The 20,327-nt window shown below is 40.2% G+C and overlaps 1 protein-coding gene and 1 long non-coding RNA gene across 2 annotated transcripts in view; both read left to right on the forward strand.

The window, feature by feature from the left end:
- LOC109037149 (uncharacterized) overlaps positions 1–6,216 on the forward strand; it is a 549,607-nt gene extending 543,391 nt beyond the window's left edge. Inside the window, exons 7-9 of the mRNA XM_072299869.1 lie at positions 3,721–3,914; positions 4,715–4,883; positions 5,724–6,216. Coding sequence (XP_072155970.1) covers positions 3,721–3,914; positions 4,715–4,883; positions 5,724–6,181 — 821 coding nt within the window. The 3' untranslated portion in view covers positions 6,182–6,216. The remainder of the gene's footprint in view (positions 1–3,720; positions 3,915–4,714; positions 4,884–5,723) is intronic.
- A 2,697-nt stretch (positions 6,217–8,913) lies between these two features.
- On the forward strand, positions 8,914–11,369 carry LOC140224519 (uncharacterized). The gene is made up of 2 exons (XR_011899791.1): positions 8,914–8,955; positions 9,582–11,369. It is a non-coding gene; the product is annotated as an uncharacterized lncRNA (long non-coding RNA).
- The last annotated feature ends 8,958 nt before the right edge of the window (positions 11,370–20,327 follow it).

Below are 20,327 nucleotides of genomic sequence, written 5' to 3' on the forward strand. Positions count from 1 at the left end.
TATCTCCGATAAGATTCGCCACTTTTTCTTCCGAAAGAACTAGCGCCCCCCCCCCCCCCCCAAAAAAAAAACCTTAATTAGAAGAAAGGCAGTTTCGGTCTCGCAATAACAGCGAATCGACGACTCATTTTTATTTTATTTTTTGTCTGCGGTCGATAATGAAATTGTAATTATTTCGAAACGTTCCGGGTTTTCTTTTGATTTGTTCCCCTTTTGCAGCCTTACCCCAAATTAAGTCGTAATTTTAACTTCGTACTCGTAGTTACCGTATTTCACAATTTCAGTTTGAAAGGAAAGAGCGACTTCCTCGCGTCTTGCCGCGAATCCTCGCTAGTATGCGCATGGGCTGTTCGAGGTGTGTATCAGCGAAAAAAAAAGGAGAGTAGCGTTGTCGAATATCTTCCTAAAATTGAGAGATTTTATGGCGGATATTCGGAAACGAATACTTCTCCGACAGTATAATCAGTCGAACAAGGCACTCGGATCAACGTGAATTCGAGGACGGACCTTTAACTGGACGTATTTAAATAAGAAGGAACGATACCGATGCTGATATGAGCTCTGAAACCCATAAGAATACATGCATAACAGGGATCATGTCACAATGGATATAGTTCCTTTTGATTTAAATGCGGCCAGCTGGTGAGATAACACGATCAACTTTTCTGACTCTGCGTTTGAGTCTCTCGTGGCTGTACGAGACCCTGGATTGGTGAATCATCCTACGTGGCAAACTTGTTTCTCTTTGCATTTGAGTATTGCGAGGCCACTCACGTCCCCCAACTGGTGAATTGGATCAGTAACTTTTCTACCCAGGCCCGCCACATCCCATCTCGGGCCCTGGTACCAGTTTTCTGGCTCGGGCCCCTAGCACAGAGGGGGGTTCGGGGGGACTCCCCGTGAAATTTTTGAAATTTTAAATATATTTGGACGCATTTTGAAGCTCTTATGATGGAGATTTTCCATCAATTTCTGCAGAATAATTACTCATTTTTTTTTTTTACTTTCAGCACCAAATACTTTCGAATTGTTGCATTCAAAACATCTATAAATGTTTTTTTGAGGGGGGCAGATAATAATTTTCAATTCTAGGCTAAGCCGGGCCCCCTGGACTCCCCTTTCGTACGTCCATGGCAAGGGAGTTGAGCCATTGAAGTTGAGGATGCCCAGACAGGAGCCTCTTAGCATCCGTCAACGGAAGAAAATGAAACGCAGTTGCTAAAAATATCATTCTACATATACTCAAAATCTTGAAAATAGATAGAAATCTCTAAAAAAGTAAGAAAAATTTTATAGTGCCCTAGCGTGTTTTTGAAACTTTATTCACCTTTTGCGGAATTTTTAGAGTAATTTTTTCACTTTTCCTTACGAGACAAGGGTTACACATGAATTCGTAGTGGTTTGTCACCTGCGTCACGGGCCCCTCCAGGGCCCGGGCCCCGGTACCAAGGACCCAGTATCCCCCCCCCCCTTGTGGCGGGCCTGTTTCTACCCTTGCGTTTGAGTCTCGTAGGACTACTTAGACTTTTGCCAGCTCAGAGACTCGTCATTCTTGATAGTGAATTTTTTAAAAACCATTCCCCCTTTTCAAAACGATTAACGATTTGGTCCCCCTTTTCAAAACGATTAACTATTTGGACACATCATCATCAGGGTGTTTCACAAAATCTTGAAAAATGGGCCGATTTTGAGGATTTTTTTAAAAGCTGTTTTATATATTACATATTTTGTGGGTGATTCTTTAGTAAAAATTCTTATTTCACCCTCATCTGGTGAGAACTAAGTCGCTTAGTTGACTTAGTGATTTAGGTCACAACAGATGAGGGTAAATAAAGCATTTTAACCTGTTTAGCCCTAGATTAGGGCCGGCAGAGTGTGCACCCACGGCCTAGGTTAGGAAAGGGAAATCTAAGGAAATGCTACGGTCTCACTAAATTGTCTGTATCTCGCTTATTTTTGCATGAAATGGCTTGAAATTTGCAGGATTTGTACACAAAGGATGAAAAATTGATAATCTTTCATAATTTTTTTTAGGTGTGTTGAAAAAAGAAAAATTAGCTAAATTTTAAAGGAAAATTGAAAATATGTGAGAAAAAAAAATGGAAACTCCTTGTGTAGTCTTTTTCACATTCAAATATAGAAATTTATGCACACAATTCAAGGGCTAGTCGTATAAACGTGTTAAATTCAAAATATGAACACAATAGGAGGTAGAGAGCGAAATTTATAGCCTTTTAAAACAATGTAAATTAAAGAGCTAAAGTTACCAACCTCTAGGCAAATGCTGTTGTTCTACTTAATTGCTTGTATTGCACGTATTAATGCATGAAATGAGTTGAAATTTTTTGGAATTTTACTTAGGGGATATAGAATTGATAATCTGCTGGTAAAATTCATTCAGCTGTGCTAGAAAAAAAAAAATTGCTAAATTTAAGATTTTTTCTCTAATAGTTGGAAAGGAAAAAAGGCAGAAAACGTTTTTAGCTTAAACCCGAGAATACTCGGGAGTAGGCCCTGGAGGTGCGCGCGCGAAGCCCGAGAATACTCGGGAGTAGGGCCCAACAGGTTAACTGAAGAATCACAAAAAAAATGTGGTATATGTAAATACAGAGATTGAAAAAAAATTCTCTAAATCAGCCCATTTTTCGAGATTTTGTGAAACACCCTGATAATGATGTGTCCAAATAGTTCATCGTTTTGAAAAGGGGGACCAAATCGTTAATCGGGCTCGGGACCCACGTAGAATTCAGCGAGACCAATATTTGACTCATATTCATGCAACTTAAGTCCATTAGCACCAGGAATTTTGAGTAAAGCGAAGGCTCTCAAACAATTTCTTTTAGAAACACCGCAATCATCATACACCACTAAAAATAAAGCTCACGGAAACAATACAACGCAACGTGGAACTAGAGCGAAGGAAAGGACGCGGGCGGTTGATGACGGCGCAGAGATACGACTATGTGTGCTTGATGGATGTCCGTGTTGCGTCTGCAAAATTGAAGGCGCGATGGCGCGAAGCGTGAACTTGCAATGCTCCACTTTATGCTGCCGACGAGGTGTCGCTCCGGCGCAGATTTGGGAGAAAATTTTTTATTAGGAGCCCTAAATACATCACTCCCATCTTCACCTGTGTTGTCACTCAATTATTTTCTATTTCAATTTGATTAATTTTTTTTGTTCTTTTATTAGTATGTATTTTTAAACCTATATCGAAAAATTGTATGTATCGGCCCCACACAACCCGCGCTGTGAGTGTCTTTGGCAAGCTTCGGGACAATTATACTCGGTTTGGGCATCTAAAGGTTAAAGTCCCTTGTCTAGTCTGTCGTGCTAAAAAAAAAACGCCGTATGAACCTTCAGGTGTTGCCAAATTTCCTTTGATAAAACTCGAATTTCCTGGTAAACTTGTGAATATTTTCCCTCTAACTTTTAAATAATTTTGTTCGCAATTTCATCTAAAGTTCCTGAAAATTTCAAGGAAAAGTATTCATAACGTTTCTCTAAAATAAACATTTTATCGGAGGAAATTTGGCAACTCTCGAATGCTCATACGGCGTTCTCTCTTAGTACGGCAGAAGTGGTCCATTTCGGACATGGGTCCTTCTTTCAGTGGGTTCTGTGGTTTCCGTCACACTTATTAGATGGCGTAGATACTACATCAGTTTTCTACACAGCATTCGTCAATGGATCCGCTCAGTACCCAGTTTTCTGTTTCAGGGGAAAATATTGAATATGGCGAAGACATCTCGTGGTTGCAAGAGAACGGTGAACGTGGGGCTCTTGAAGTGTTCAACGCAAAATGGAAAGCCACATATCCTATTCGCAGGAGAATGATTTTATCTTCGAGCTCCGCCAAAGTTTACCTCGATAAATTTTCAGTATTCAAAAACCCCATCAGAGCAACACAGCTTGTGAGTATTTCCATTGAAATGTTTAGATCTAAAAAAACGTCGGTTATAATGCACACTAAGTGTTTTCCAACATTCTTTTTGATGGACGAATAAGCGATAAATATTTGATTCCTTATTTCTATCAGAGAGAACATCTACCACAAAGTTTCCCGTTTTTTCAATCTCAGACATCAACAAGCAAACTAAACACTGAAAAAAAAAAGTTACGGACTTTAAAGACATTTAGTCCGTTCCGGGCTCCGATGCCGAAAGTTCCGGGTGGTAGAACCGTAGCTTAGATTGCTCCGGGTGCCATGCCCTGAACTATCGGCCCCTGAGCTCGGAACGTGGACGGTATGTCCGTACCGCCCATAAGTACAGCCTCTACGGCCGGAATTTTTCTATCAGTGGATCCACCCTTATGACGTGCATTTGCCATAAGAAGGTTTATGCGTGGGATTGGATGCATGCTGTTGCTACCTAATTATAGACTCAATGTTGCAATTAGGAGGGACCACTATCTCTCGCTCATTCATAAGAACATCTCTCTGCACAGAAAAACTAATGGCACTTGTGTTTTCCCCCTTAAATGTGTCTCTAAAATGTTTTTCCAAATAATATAATTAATTCCTTTTGCACAATGCAGCCCAATCAATGTGCGTGATTTATTTTCAACTTAATTTCGAAATTTTAGTACAGCTTCCATGCATCTTTCGGAAACAGAAGCCAAAGAGCAGTTTACACTTCAATAATGCTGCTCACTCAGTCCTTTTATCCTATGTTTCGTTGAATGAATCATTTTCTTGAATTCATTTTTGCAGATGTTAGAGGATTTCAAAACGCAATATCCTGCCGAAGCAAATAACTTCTTCCCGAGTTGGGCTTACGTCTCACGTAAAATTTTTGATGCCGCCGAAAGGAAAGCAGATGCTGATCGCACCTGGCGCTACTCTATCCTTAAACATGGAATAGATCTACACAGAATCAAATGTAAGCATTACTCGCTGTATTCATGGGTGAATCATAAACCGCTTCAAAAGTTTTCCAATTCATCCCTAATTAGAAGCAAGTTGTGAATATTATCATTGAATACATGAATAGGTCCAGATACGGTTTTTTGTTTTGGATAAAAAAAAAGGGTTCAAAACTGAAAAATTACGAGGGATATAATAATATGATCCCCTTTACGGCTTGACCCTGATGTTATTTACCCTTGTTAATCTTATCATACATTTTAGTTTCCTTATTGATACTCCAAATGCCGAGAGGGGACTTGTTCACATTTTGGCATAATTGAGTTGAGCACGAATTCTGATTCTTTAGTAGTACCATTTGTAAGGTGTATCTATTTGTAGTACCAAAACCGTATACTGGAGGGACAAAAAACTGTACAACTTTTCTGAGAGGATAAAGCACAAAAGCATTGCCCGAATGTACGAATAAAGAAAGGAGAGAATTAAAATATGGGTAAACAAAGCTAAAACATTAAAAACACTAAAAGGTAGGACGTTTCGAGCTGTTACCAGCTCCTTTCTAGCTGCAAAAACACATAAAAACAAGTAAAAAATTGAGTGGCGACCTGACCCCAGCCGTTATCACGTAACCACTGGAATTCAGTACCGAACATCCGAGGCAGACATAGTGGCCGCCTACACACCAACCAATGTGATGGGTAGGCCATGTAGTGTTTTTAATGTTTTAGCCTTGTTTACCCATAATTTATTTCTCTCCTTTCTTTGCTAAGAGTAGACGCTTATTTTAGCCTCAGTTTGTTTCGGATTTCATGGTATTTTGTCTCATTGGTTTCAATGGTGTCTTTTTATGTTCCAGACTCGGGGAATATCTCCATAAGCGCGTTCAAAATACTGCTTTTCTTGCTGCCGCAGCCTGGATTCGCCAAGAAGTACTGGCGTCCGTCCCGGATGGAATCCTACGAGAGTATTTTCCTGGAGGTTGACTCGTCCAAGAGCTACAAAGAAATGTTGTCCCGAAGAAAAGAGAAACTCTCCGCAGTCGGGCTCAGAGTTCAGCCGTTGGTCGTCGTTTTAAAGAAGGACGATGGCGGCGTCTCCATCTTCGTTACGATCGACGATTACGAGCTGAAATGTAGCAATGTATTGGACGCCTTCGACTTATGCTTCAAGCTGATCCACGTCTTGAACTTGGACTACCCCGCCGAGGCGCAGTCGGCCTATCTCTTTATTCAAAAATACTGTTATAAAATACAACCGAAGGAGCCGAGGATTCTTCCCAGCGTTGCCGCACTTGCTGCTAGCTTAGGACTCTAATATTTATGTAGATTTTAGTAAACATTGTACAGTAACTCCATGTGTTTTCGTTTTTGTTCCCCTCATGTAAGTGGAAAACCAATTTTCTTTCTGGAAATATCCACGTAATGATAGACGGTAGCTCATAGTAATTGGACCGCGTTAAGCAGGAAGGGACAAAGCCACAGCAGCTATGGCCACATTTATTTTATTTATTTTTTTTATTAAATGTATAGATGCCTACAGTAATGTATTAATCCTAATTGTTTTAACTTATGATATTTACAATGATTTAATGGGTGGGCTGGAAGACCGACCCTAGCTGTATTTGCATAATATACAGGTGCTGCATATTGTAATTAGATTATAATGACGCCACATTCAACTGGGCAATCTAATTGTTTACAAAGAGAACGTTTGTGTGGATTCCTTTGAAAATTTTAAGGAATTTGCTTCGTGCCCTGCAGAAAATTCACTGAAATGTGCATAAAAATCCGAACAACCGTTTTCTTGTAAAAAATTAAATTGTTTCATTAAATTTGGCAATAGCTGAAATGGCTTGGTTCCTGTCTGCTCAGCGCGGTCTAATTGGGTCTCCATCGAAATCTAGTTTTGGGATGGATTTTAGTTCATCCGAATAAGTTTTTAATGCCTATTCACAACTACGGGCTTTTTCGCTTATTTTATTTAGAATATAAAAGACCTAAAATAGTGAGATAGGACCAAACTTAGGTTTGATTTACTGTAGACCTACATTTAAGCTGACCGAATTTTGAGCCTGAATAAGGTATAATACAAGAAGCGAAATTTCTGCGTGTACCTGTCAAAAACGTTTGTGTGCACATAATAGTCATCACTACCTCGTTTCCTAAAATCAGAAAAAGTTTACCTTTTCCAAGGAGTCGCATGATCGTGCGAAGCAAGGCAATCGTAAAAATTTCTATTTATCATGGCATACCACTAAAAATGGATTTTTTCTTTTTGCCAAGTAAAATGATCCTTGTATTACGCACGCCTGCTCAGGGAGAATAAAAAAACTACTCGAGTCAATGTTAGTAAGGTCAATTTTAAATGGTCAATCATCATTGGTGGTCATGACCAATCTAGTCAAGCACACAAAGGAAAACTTTCGCCAACTCAAAATAGCACCTTTTTTGTATAGAGATATTGATTCGTTTATTCGAATCAGATATGTGTTAATAGTGGCCGTTTCGCAGGATAATTCGAATCAGGTGTATTTTTGGGATTTTTTTTCGCAGCATGCAAATCATACCCTACTTCGCACTTCAACTCACAACTTTATTTTATCGGTGAGTTGTCTCTTTTTTTCTTCCAATTTAGTTCGAATTTGACATAGAAAAATGTTGAGTAAAAACTTAAACTAGTGCGTATTTTTAAAAACTGGCGGTGCTCCAAACGCATTTTTAAGATGCCTTCATATCAAGAGACTCATTATTTGTATGCATATCAGTGTGCCAATCATTTACTAGCAAAACTTGAACATGGTGATTAGGCAGGAATCAGCCTTTTCTACTTTAAAACCATAACCAGGAAAGAAAAATACTTAAAGTATGGAAAACATTATAACAGTGCACTAATTTGACTGTGTGCAATTTTTTGCGGGTCAGAAAAGTTGCAGCAGGCTAATTATTGAATTTGATAGATGCAGCGATAGACAAAGTAGTGAAAGTGAAAATGAAGGGATCCTATCGGTGAAAGAGGGTAATTGCGATGGACAAAGGAAATAAGTAATTGACTAATTTACGGCAACCCACAAGGGACCGTATAGTTTTACTGCTTGGTCTGTAACATCTATCCCTTTCAACCAAGAGCTGACTGATCATTGAAATTGATAGACAAAGCGATAAACAGAGAAGACATAGGGCAAATGAAGCGATACTATATTAATGGTGGAAGGAGGTGGTTGCAATGGACAAAGGTAGTAGGTGATAGACTAACTAACGGCAACCGACAAGAGACCTTAAATCAGTCTATCCTTTCCCCCCTTAGTCTGTAAAAGCCAAGCGTTTCAACCAATATGATCGCTCCGTGCTCCCTATGTCTTCTTTGTCTATCGCTGTGTCTATCAATTTCAATAACCAGCCCGCAGGATCGTTTCCCTCATGCTTCCTTTCACGGATAAAAAAAAGCACGAGTTTGTTGTGTAATATGGACATTCCAAATTAATTGTGGTAGTACACGAATTAATCGTGGTCGCACCCCCAATAAATTAGGTTACTAGCCCACGTGTTGCGGCACTACCCTAACTTGAGTTGAGGTTCTACCACAATTAATTAGAAATGTCCATATCATCCAACAAATTGTGGTAGTAACACAATTTTAGGGGATAACCCCTAACGCTTTTTTTCCGTGTTGTTTATTGCTCTGTCTATAATGAGCCCGCAGTGTTATTTATTTACACACGGTTAGAGTCTATGCTTCTCATAGCCGGATTTTTCCATTTTCAGAAACTAAACTCTCGGTCTCGGAACTCTTGGAAGTGGAGGAAGGCGTGACGGTCCTGTTGCCGGAGGCGGAGTCCGAGCGACATGTCTGTGGCTTCTGCTCCAAGTCCTTTAAGTACAAACGGGATCTCCGCAGGCACCTCAACTACGAATGCGTCCACGTGGGCAGTCGTCCGAGGTTCCCTTGCCACAGCTGCCCTTACGTCGCCAAAAGGAGGGAGCATCTCAGGAAGCACCAGACAGTCAAACATCCCGCCTTTTGAGCTAATTCAAAAATTCAACTCTGGGGGCTAATTGTTGACATCGATGGACAAAGCTACAGATGAAGAGGTCAGCCTCAGTGGTGTAGTGGTCAAGGCAGTTCGCTGCCAACACTGAGGTCCCGGGCTCAATCCCCGGAAGTGACTGATATTTGAGGACACTCAAATATCAGCCATCGTGACTGTGGATGACTATGCCACTCCAATACCCTGACCCTTCGAGGTTACAGGGTGCGGGAGGGACATAGTCACCCAGTAAGTAATCCGTCTGCACTGTTCGACTGGGTCGTGAAAAATCGGTAATTACTCGTAGTGTGCGCGACTGCCAGCGCTACCTATCAGTGTAGATTGCAACAACACAGTCCAACTCGGTGGAGGCATGGTCGTGCTCCGAAAGTCCGTGCTCTGCAACGTCTGCCACAGTCTTTGATGAGACCTTCCGTTGGCTATCAGACGGCCGCTGAGCCTTGCGGGAATACAGATGATACTCAATGTGTCAATAGTACGAAGATATGTTAAGGAGTACGGTTCAACTTCGGGGTGCACGACGGCAGTTGCCAGTTGCCTTGGCCCCTTGAGGGCGCCTCGCCGGCCAGCCCGGCCTTACTTACTTACTTACTTACTTACTTACTTACTTACTTACTTACTTACTTACTTACTTACTTACTTCTTACTTACTTACTTACAGATGAAGAGGATAAAAGGGATATGAAGGGATTCTATTGGTGTAAGCGAGTGGTTGGAACGGACAAAGGAGGTAGGTAATAGGCTAACTAACGGCAACCCACGGAGACCCTTTAGGTAGTCCTTCATTTACCCCCTTCGTCTAAAAGAAGCAGCCACTCCAACCAATATGATAGCTCCATACATCCTGTGTCTTCTTTGTCTATTGCTTAGTCTATCATTTTCAAAAATCGACCCGCTGGAATCCCTCTTGTACCCTAGTGACTATAGTACCCGCGGGCTGACGTTCGAAATCGATACGCAAAGCGATAGACAAAGAGAAAATGGAGCGATTCTATTCTGCCGTGCTGAGGAAAAACGCCGTATGAACCCTCAGGCGTTGCCAAAATTCCTTTGGTAAATCACGAATACTCGGGAAAATGTGTACATATTTTTCTTCTAATTTTTCATATAATTTTGTTCGCAATATCACTGAAAGTTTCTGAAAATTTCAAGGAAAATATTAATAGCTCTCCTCCGAAATGAACATTTTAGCGAAGGGAATTTGTTAACTCTCGAATGTTCACACGGCGTTTTTCCTTAACATGGCAGTATTAGTAAAAGGGGGCGGTTGTAATGCACACAGGAGGTAAGTTTTGGACTTACTGCTAACGGCGATTCACGAGAGACCCCTTAGTTAGCTTATAATGTCCTCCCTCAGTATACATTAACTCCCTGTCTCAACCAATAGGAACGCTCTGTGTTCTCATCGTCCTCTTTGTCCATCGCTTTCTCTGCCGGTTTCTACAATCAGCTCTGATAAGAAGTCTGAGGTGTGTTACGGACGGCTCTCAAAGTAACAATGAGCGCATATTATGTTTAATCAAACCTATGCAGTATTCTCAAACTGAATGCGCACGCATTAGAATTAAATGTTAATTGTTTCATTTTTAAAGAAGAGAAAGGAAAAATTGGTTTATCGTATATTTTTTAAAAATTACAAATTTAATTTCAGTTTTCCTCGTTGCTCTCAAGCTCGATCTGGTCGAGTTCTTTTCTGTATGACCACACAGGTATTTTAGTTTGCTGTGATATAGATGTATTATTTTGAAACAGTGCCATTGTTCGTGAGAAAATTTTGGAGTAATCTAGAAAATGTACCTGTCAAGTGTAAACCCTGCCAATGTGCCCGAAGAGGGATTTTTTCTCTGTTTTTTATCAACTTTTTTTTTTAAAATTGTTCGCACGTGATTGTATTTACAATTTTATCTTCAGCTGAACTACAGTTGTAAAAATGACCAGACGACGTATACACAAAAATTTATTATCATAGCTTCTTTTCTTACCCATTCGTTAAAGTCTCTGTGGTCATGGCGTCATATCTCTAGGTCAATTCTCATTGAATAACAAATACGAAGCATGAAGTATGCAATAAAGGATAAGAGCTTACCCATCAAATTATACATATGAAATTTTAAGAGATTATTTTTAAAGATCGGAGACAAATCAAGTAACAATTTGTTGTCAAGCAATGATCAGACCTTCTCTCCAGAACGCTTTTTAAAAGTACGTACCCGCGGTTCGGTACTTGCACCATGTATATGTACACATCGAACCGAATCATTCCAGTCGATCATTTTGAAAGTTGATAGTTTCCTCCCAGAGCACGTGCTTGTAAGTCCTCGCTAGCCGTGGCTTCTTTTTTCCGTGATTATCATTGTGCTGTTGTACTTAAAAATGATAATAATCCGCAAACTCCACCTCATTTTTTCGATTTATTTTTCATTGTGACGACAAATATACTCTCTGCATTTTTTAAAATTCGATTCTTTTATTCATTTTCCTTCTCATCCTTCAAACAAAACTTTCTAATGGAAGAATATAGCTGAACATGCTGTTATTAGATATTAGGATTCAAAAACTTTCGTTTCCGATGTAAGGCCACTATAGAGATATGATCTTCAAAGATATCAAGTATTGGATTGTACATATTGGACATTGAAATCACCCCTCTCAGCACTTCAAATAGGAATGAATCGATTCTAACTTCTGAACTAGGTCTTGAACAGTGTACAATTTTCTGAGATTTCAGAGAATTTCGAACAATAATGAATTCTGAACCATCATTTTTCCCGGACTGTTTTTAAGCCTAAATTGTCGCATTTAAATCACCAGGCCACAAGCATGGTCCGGTCTCGAATTTTGTCGAAGTGTAATAAAATCTCCTACCACGGCTCGATATTTTAGAGGTAAAATAAGAACTTTCTGTAGTAAAACTTTTTTCTCCCAAAACGCATTCCCTTGGAGCTATGGCCTTCCTCCTGAAAAATCAATTTCCTTTCATCGCCAATTCTGCTCGCAATTTTCCTTGCTTTCGATCCTTTTTCGTTGATTCTTGTACTTGTCATCGTAATTTTCTCTTTTCTTTTTTGGTGTAGGGGGCTTAGCACGAGGATCCTAACTTTTCGGGGAAGATTTGGGGTTTTTTATCAACTGCTTCTTACGTATTAAAGTTTTTCCACTCAATATTACAGTAGGCTTCATTGAATCTAAAAAAAAATCATCATACCATTTGAGATACAAAGAAAAAACAAAAAATTATACTTTCTAATCTTAATAATTTTTTTTCTGGGACCAAGCGATTATGAGGTAATTGTCTCCGGAGTTGAGTAGATTCAATAGTGATTTGTAATTATTCGCCTCTCCCAAAAATTTAGTGGGTCGCACAGCTCCGACAATAGGGGTTTCTGAAAATTGTTTATTACAAGAAAGTATTAGAAGTAACTGAGCCAAAGAATTGAACCATGCATTAGTGTCCGTTAATCCCGATACATACTTTATAATAGCCCATCGATCAATAGTCAATATTGATTTTTTTCAGTTCTGGTTCCTGGTCGCGTTAAAATGGAAATCTTTGAGACGGTACCTCAAATGGCTTCCTTTTCGAATTTCTTGTCGAAGGATCAAAGCCACGAGAGTGTGTGGTCGATGGACTCAAGTAGTGCCGACCGGCGTTTCATCTGCAACCTTTGCCGCAGGTCGTACAAGTACAAGGGTGACCTGTCGCGTCATCTGAAGTACGAGTGTCGTGAAATCGAAGCGAAACCCAGCTTCAAGTGCACCATGTGTCGATATACAGCCACGCAGAAGTCCAACTTAAAGAAGCATGTCCTCCTCACGCACAAAGTGTTATTCAAAGAGTAAACGCATAAAGTGTTATTCAAAGAGTAAACGGACAAAGTGTTATTCAAAGAACAATTACCGTCTATTCTCAGTCGGAAACGAATTTTTGAAAATATATTTTAAAAACATCTTCAATACTTCATACGAAATATTGTCGAGGAAACATTCAAAAAATGTTTGACCGTACTTGTGACCTAAGTTTTTCAAATCAAAAAAGAGAATATTTAATAATTACTTTTGCAATTTTCTCAAATAAATTTTTCTGCTAAGATATTATTTTTTGTATTATATTCAACATTATTCCATAGTCTCAAAATATTTTAGAATTTTTGAACAAAATACTACGAGAGAAAATATTCTGGCAATACCCAAAGCCTCTTGCAAAATATGATGTAAGATTTTGATATTTTGAAAATATTTGAAAAATGCCGTGGGAGCGCTCATAAATTACGTAACGTTCTTTTTCGGCATTCTTGACCCCCTCCCTGCTCGTAACAATTTTGCGACGTATGTCCCTATCCTTCAATACGTAAAAACAAAATGACGCAACACTCTACTCAGTACTCACCCTCCTCCCCTCATAAGCGTTACGTACTTTATGAACTCTTTCTGAGAACAGTATTTTCAATGTTTGTTTAAATGCTTCATTTGATAACCCTTGTAGTCCGAGAGCCAGATGACATATGGTGACCAACTCGCGACACAAGTTTTGACCACTTAAAACCACAGCCTTAACACGGGAAAGGGTCGTCTGCCACTTTGTAACGAGTGGCATTAAGTAGCAGACAACCATTTTCGTGTCTGTTTAGATTTACGAGGGGCGTTCAATAAGTAAGTATCCCCCCCTCTCTAAAATCCATAAGAATGGACCAATTTTAAAAAACTTGGGCTCAAAATCTTCCTTAGGATATTTTGAGTTCAACAAAACAAACCGCAACAAAATCGGACCATGTGCGGCCGAACGCGAGCCGTTTGAACGCGCCGAGGTGCTCGACGCTCCCGCCGAATCCGCGAGGATTTGAAGTCCGCTACAGGAGAAGAGCTTCTCTGCCAAAGCCTCAGTCGTTCATCACTGACGAAAAATCAAAGAAATTTTTGTAGAATAAGGGGCTTACCTCACTTCTCCACATAACCAGCTCGATCCAAGCAAGTCTGATACTGAGACTAAGGCTAAGAGAACAGCTTTTGGATGCCTCGTGCGTGGAAGTCTTTCAGCTGACCGCGGATGAAAGAGTGGACGGCTTGTTTGACCTCTTCCACGGATTCAAAATTAACTCCTCCGAGTTCAGATTTCAGATACGATAATAAATGGCAAACCAGACCACCATTTATTCCCGTTCCTGAAATCTGAACTCGGAGGAGTTAATTTTGAATCCGTGGAAGAGGTCAAACAAGCCGTCCACTCTTTCATCCGCGGTCAGCTGAAAGACTTCCACGCACGAGGCATCCAAAAGCTGTTCTCTTAGCCTTAGTCTCAGTATCAGACTTGCTTGGATCGAGCTGGTTATGTGGAGAAGTGAGGTAAGCCCCTTATTCTACAAAAATTTCTTTGATTTTTCGTCAGTGATGAACGACTGAGGCTTTGGCAGAGAAGCTCTTCTCCTGTAGCGGACTTCAAATCCTCGCGGATTCGGCGGGAGCGTCGAGCACCTCGGCGCGTTCAAACGGCTCGCGTTCGGCCGCACATGGTCCGATTTTGTTGCGGTTTGTTTTGTTGAACTCAAAATATCCTAAGGAAGATTTTGAGCCCAAGTTTTTTAAAATTGGTCCATTCTTATGGATTTTAGAGAGGGGGGGATACTTACTTATTGAACGCCCCTCGTAAGTGGTCCTTAGTGTTACGAATTTGTCATTGAATTTCATCCGGCTCTCCGACCATAGATTCCCAAACCGGGTCAAATTGATCCGAAACGTGCTAAAAACACGTACCACGCGGCCCGTGTTGGACTGGTGCAGTCGAGTTTTAGATATAGGTCTACAAATACAATCTGAAAAAAAAGAGAACCAGACATCAAATTGGGAAAAAAAAGAAGAAAAAATATATGATACAGAAACAACACAGCTGAAGATAGAGCAGTTGTAATCGGGCCTCCTTTTTTAACTTTTCTCCCGAATCTGAGCAATACCTCCTCGGCAGCACTGAGCGAGCGGAGCATTGAGATTGAGAGTCCACGCCGCGCGGCCTCGCGCCTTCACTTTTGCAGACGCAACACGGACATCCATCAAGTACGAATAGTTGTATCTCTGCGCCGTCGTCAATCTGCGTCCTCTCTTCAGTTCTATTTTCATGTTGTTACTTATATTTGCAGTGGTCTTATTCAGGTATTTTTTAAGTTAGATCTTGCTGAATATTTTTTTTAAATGCCAACCTTAGTCAGCCAACATACTTAAAAAAAAAAAAAAAAAAATTATTCAGCTCGCAACGGACACTTTAATAATCGATTCTTTACCACAGGTTCAAATGGGGAATTATGGATTATCAATCATTCACGCCTCGCCATTGTGCGGCATCAAATTTCACTCTTCAATTTTTAACAGTGTACTGCCGAATACTCAAAGTTTAAACGAACAACCGTAAAAAGTGTCCAAGTGTGAATAACCAGTGCATTTTAAAATGTTGCGTAACTCGCGTGAAAAACTTGTGTGTCGGACTAGACTTAAGATTCCTTTCTCGACGACGGTGACAATCAGTGGCTATCGATTTCTCTCCATTTGAAGCTATGGTAAAGAATCGATTATTGAAGTGCGAACACCCTGTTCATCGATTCTTTTACTTAGGTTCAAATGGTAGATCAATCGATTTATCGCAAAGCACGCCACGCCACTGATGACAATGAAAACGCATACAACTAATAGCGCACTGCTCTATATTTTTGCAGTAAGGAGTCCTGCCTACTCGGACCCTTTATCTAGTCAGCAGTTTCAGAATTTCGAGCCATCTTCCATGCGATCGTGCCCGGCTAACTCATCAAAGACGATAAGCATGATGAACGAGGATGGGCGGTACATGTGCGATCTCTGCAACAAATCCTACAAGTTCAAAAAACATCTTAATTCGCATATGAAATACGAGTGCCGCAACGTCATCGAAAGACCCAACTTTACCTGTCCTCACTGTCCCCATACCTCGGCTCGAGCTGCGAATCTGAGATGTCATATCATGTTTAAACACTCTGAAATAGCACCCTAAGATTTTACTCATTCTCTGATTATATTCGACATTGACATAATTACTCATTCAGTCCCGTTCAAGAAATTTGTTCTTCCTCTCTCTCTTTCTTTGAAGTTCTGCGTTTTGTAAAGAAACCGTTGAAATGAACTTTTGACTTTGGATAAGCTTTTTGACATTTTCTAAGAAATAAAACCTTTAGTCCAATTATATTTGTTTTTATTAAATTAATTTCCTTCCCAGACCACCGGACAGGGTAAGAATTGAACTTTTCCAAAACATGTCTCCTCGTTTAAACTCCATACATACATATTGGCCATATCAAAAGCTTTCAAAATTAACTCATGAGTTAAAAATCAGCGTTTTTAGTTAACGTTAGAATGTAACTAAATGTAACTGAATTTAATGTAAATGAGTCGATGTAAACTTCTCTCTCACCCGAAAGTAAATCGATGTGGTCAAAATTGCCTTTAAAAGCAATTTCGGCAAATAATCGGTATTTAGTCTGACGCATGTTTTACCTTCTCCGTTTCAAAAAGAGCCTTGTTAAAAATGGGTCGAAATTCGCCCCTTTTTAGGCCCTCGATTTTGCAAACGGGAATTGTGCCAAATTATTGCATATGATGCCCTAAGTCTCTGGTAAAAATTTCAGCTTGAGTTGAAAAGTGGTTTCGGAGATACGGGGGGGTGAAGTGGGGGAGTTGAGCGGCTGGCGTGCGCTATTTCCGCGGCTGTTCCTCGCCAAATCTTCGTTTTGATGTCACCCGTTACATGTTTTTCTATGTAATTTTTTGCGTACTTTCCATTTCTGGCCTTAAAAATTACTTACAACCACTTTTCGAGGCGCTAGGGGGTGAAAATAGAGGTTGAACGGCCAGCGGCGCGCTCTTTCCTTGGCTGTTCCTCGCCAAATCTTCGTTTTGATGTCACCCATTACATGATTTCCTATGTAACTTTTCGCGTACTTTCCGTTTCTGACCTTAAAAATGACTTACAACCAGTTTTTAAGGCGCTAGGGGGTGAAAGTGGGGGTTGAGCGGTTGGCGGCGCGCTCTTTCCGCGGTTGTTTCTCGCCAAATCTTCGTTTCGATGTCATCCATTACATGATTTCCTATGTAATTTTTCGCGTACTTTCCATTTCTGGCATTAAAAATTACTTAAAACCACTTTTCAAGGGGCTACGGATTTTTTTCGCAGTTTTTTTTTTATTTTTTTAGTTCTTTTAATTTATTTTGTATTATTTCCTGAGATCTATTCGTGCCGTATATTTTCACGTTTTCTCAGTGTACCTCACACGTCGTACGAGAATATACGCATGATTTCATCCGTACATAAATGATTACACGCCTAAATGATATGCATAGACGAGCGTTCGTAGAAGGGAGATGGTAGAATAATGGCAGAATCATGAAGTAAAGCTTTAAAGCTTTCATGAGGGGGGGGGAGGCACATTTTTAAATCGATAACTTGCTATAGCTCTTAATTTTTCATACTTCCCTTGACTTAATAAGGGTGACAATTGGTCTTTCAGCGTGAACGTGTAAATGTATCTGTGGTCATAATATCCTTAAATATGGCGTGTAGGCTGGTAATGGCTGCTTTTAAATAAATAAGTAACGAAGTAAAGGACAGATTTTTTATTAATCAGATTAGTGTACTGCCCGGGGCATATCTCAGATTTTTCCCCATATTTGCCATGTCATTTTGGCGTGTAAACATTTATGTACGGATGAAATCATGCGTATATTCTCGTACGACGTGTGAGGTACACTGAGAAAACGTGAAAATATACGGCACGAATAGATCTCAGGAAATAATACAAAATAAATTAAAAGAACTAAAAAAATAAAAAAAAAACTGCGAAAAAAATCCGTAGCCCCTTGAAAAGTGGTTTTAAGTAATTTTTAATGCCAGAAATGGAAAGTACGCGAAAAATTACATAGGAAATCATGTAATGGATGACATCGAAACGAAGATTTGGCGAGAAACAACCGCGGAAAGAGCGCGCCGCCAACCGCTCAACCCCCACTTTCACCCCCTAGCGCCTTAAAAACTGGTTGTAAGTCATTTTTAAGGTCAGAAACGGAAAGTACGCGAAAAGTTACATAGGAAATCATGTAATGGGTGACATCAAAACGAAGATTTGGCGAGGAACAGCCAAGGAAAGAGCGCGCCGCTGGCCGTTCAACCTCTATTTTCACCCCCTAGCGCCTCGAAAAGTGGTTGTAAGTAATTTTTAAGGCCAGAAATGGAAAGTACGCAAAAAATTACATAGAAAAACATGTAACGGGTGACATCAAAACGAAGATTTGGCGAGGAACAGCCGCGGAAATAGCGCACGCCAGCCGCTCAACTCCCCCACTTCACCCCCCCGTATCTCCGAAACCACTTTTCAACTCAAGCTGAAATTTTTACCAGAGACTTAGGGCATCATATGCAATAATTTGGCACAATTCCCGTTTGCAAAATCGAGGGCCTAAAAAGGGGCGAATTTCGACCCATTTTTAACAAGGCTCTTTGCGAACTTTTTGAGAAAAACATCATCCAATGGAACCAATTTTCCTATCGTACGACATTTTGACTTTAAATTTTATGCTCAATTTGACTTAAGGCGCTTATTGAGTCTTGCGAGCGTGAGTTGACGTATAAAAATCGGATATTCCTCACTAATGATTTTGGAATATTGTTGAATCCACCTACCTTTTTCTGCATCAGACAGCGTCAAAATTAGGTCTGTGTGAAATTTTTGCCCTCTCTTTGTTATCATATGTTAACTGGTGCCATTTTTTCCTTTCTAGATTTTTGCAACTGCAAACGAGGTTGCCCGGCTTTCGACTACGAGGACAGGCTAAGGCTCTGTTCGGACTTTTATAATCTTTCAAGCAAGAATGAGCAAAAATCTTATCTAATGAGTCTTATGCTAGTGAAACCTATCTCTCGTCGTACAGTAGAAGATCCAGCGGCCAGTCGTAGGCAAGCTACTGTCGAGTATTTTCTGCCCGATAGGAACGGGTTCACGCTTAAGGTCTGTAAGAAAACCTTCATGAATACTTTCGCCGTTTCACATGGCCGCTTGCAAACGCTAATGAAAAGGAAGAAAAAAGTCGAGAAATTCGTAGCGCGGTAACGCACCGTACACTGTTAAGAAATGCATCTACTGTTGAACGTTATCTACTGATGGCGAACTTCCAGAAACATAATATTTACCAAGTATCACTCATAAGGTGCTAACCACAAATAACGTCACGCAATTTTTCCGATTTTTTACACCCACGCAACGCGTGACCCTCTTTTACGCGTGAACCTCTTGCTACGCGATAGCATCACTGAACCAGAAACTCTCGAAATAATTACGTAACATTTACGTAACACGCTCCCTCCCTCCCTTGCACAAATGAACAGAAACTCAAGTTTTATGGTCTCCATAAATTGGCAAAAGTATTAAATTAAATTCAAGTGTGATTGAAAAAAAAAAATATTTGAAACACTACATTGAAAAATATATACATTAATAGAATAGATATTTGAAAAGAGATAACGGAATGCTGTGAAAAATGAAAAATCCAGTTTTTAAACTGTTACGTAACGCTGAGCTTCACACCTTCTCACCCCTTGTCGCGCTCCATCACAATAATGGACGTATTTCTGCCAAACGGAACTATGTGCATGAAGACATTGAGCCCTGAGACCCCTTAGAATGTATGAATAACAGGGCTCACGTCATAGCGCACATAGTTCCGTTTGGCAGAAATACGTTCAATTATGAAGACCTCAAGTGTGTTATGTAGTTTATGGACAGCCCCTAAGCATAAACGGAGCTAGAAAAAGTTTGTGGGGGCTAGGGTCCATTGATCCTTCAAGAGGGGGGCATCGGGAGTATCGAGCGGCTACTTGCGATCATGCCCGTCAGCCTCATCCCCACCCCTTCACCCCCTTCCAGGACTTTTTCTAGCTAAGTCCATCGGCATGAGAGTTGTGCCAGAATGAGAGAAGAATAGAAACAGATGTGAATCGTCAAAAAAAAAAGAAGAACCGTAAGCGAAATTATCAGCTAGAAATTCCCTACATTCTTCTGGTTAAAATGCAATTTGCACGGAGAAATTTGGCAAAAGAAGTTACGTTCCTCCGTAAGGGAAACAACGAACTGTCCACTTTCTGTACTTGTGAACATTTAGCGACCATCCTGTGGAGTGTGGACATTCATTCTGCATGGCCATAATTTTCCTATGAAGAACAGTCCAGTGAACTGTTGATGCAAAGCTGATTTCATTTTTTTTTTTTTGGATTCGCTTATAAACCCTACAAATTGTAAACAAAACTTAAATTCCCTTCAAATTCTATCATTACCGCACAAGAAAAATACCGCACTGTATAACCTCGTCATCCCTTAAAGCAAGCAGCTGATACCACTCATGTCAACCAATCCA

The sequence above is a fragment of the Bemisia tabaci genome, chromosome 1 (assembly GCF_918797505.1).
Source record: "Bemisia tabaci chromosome 1, PGI_BMITA_v3".
Classification (NCBI taxonomy): Eukaryota; Metazoa; Arthropoda; class Insecta; order Hemiptera; family Aleyrodidae; genus Bemisia; species Bemisia tabaci.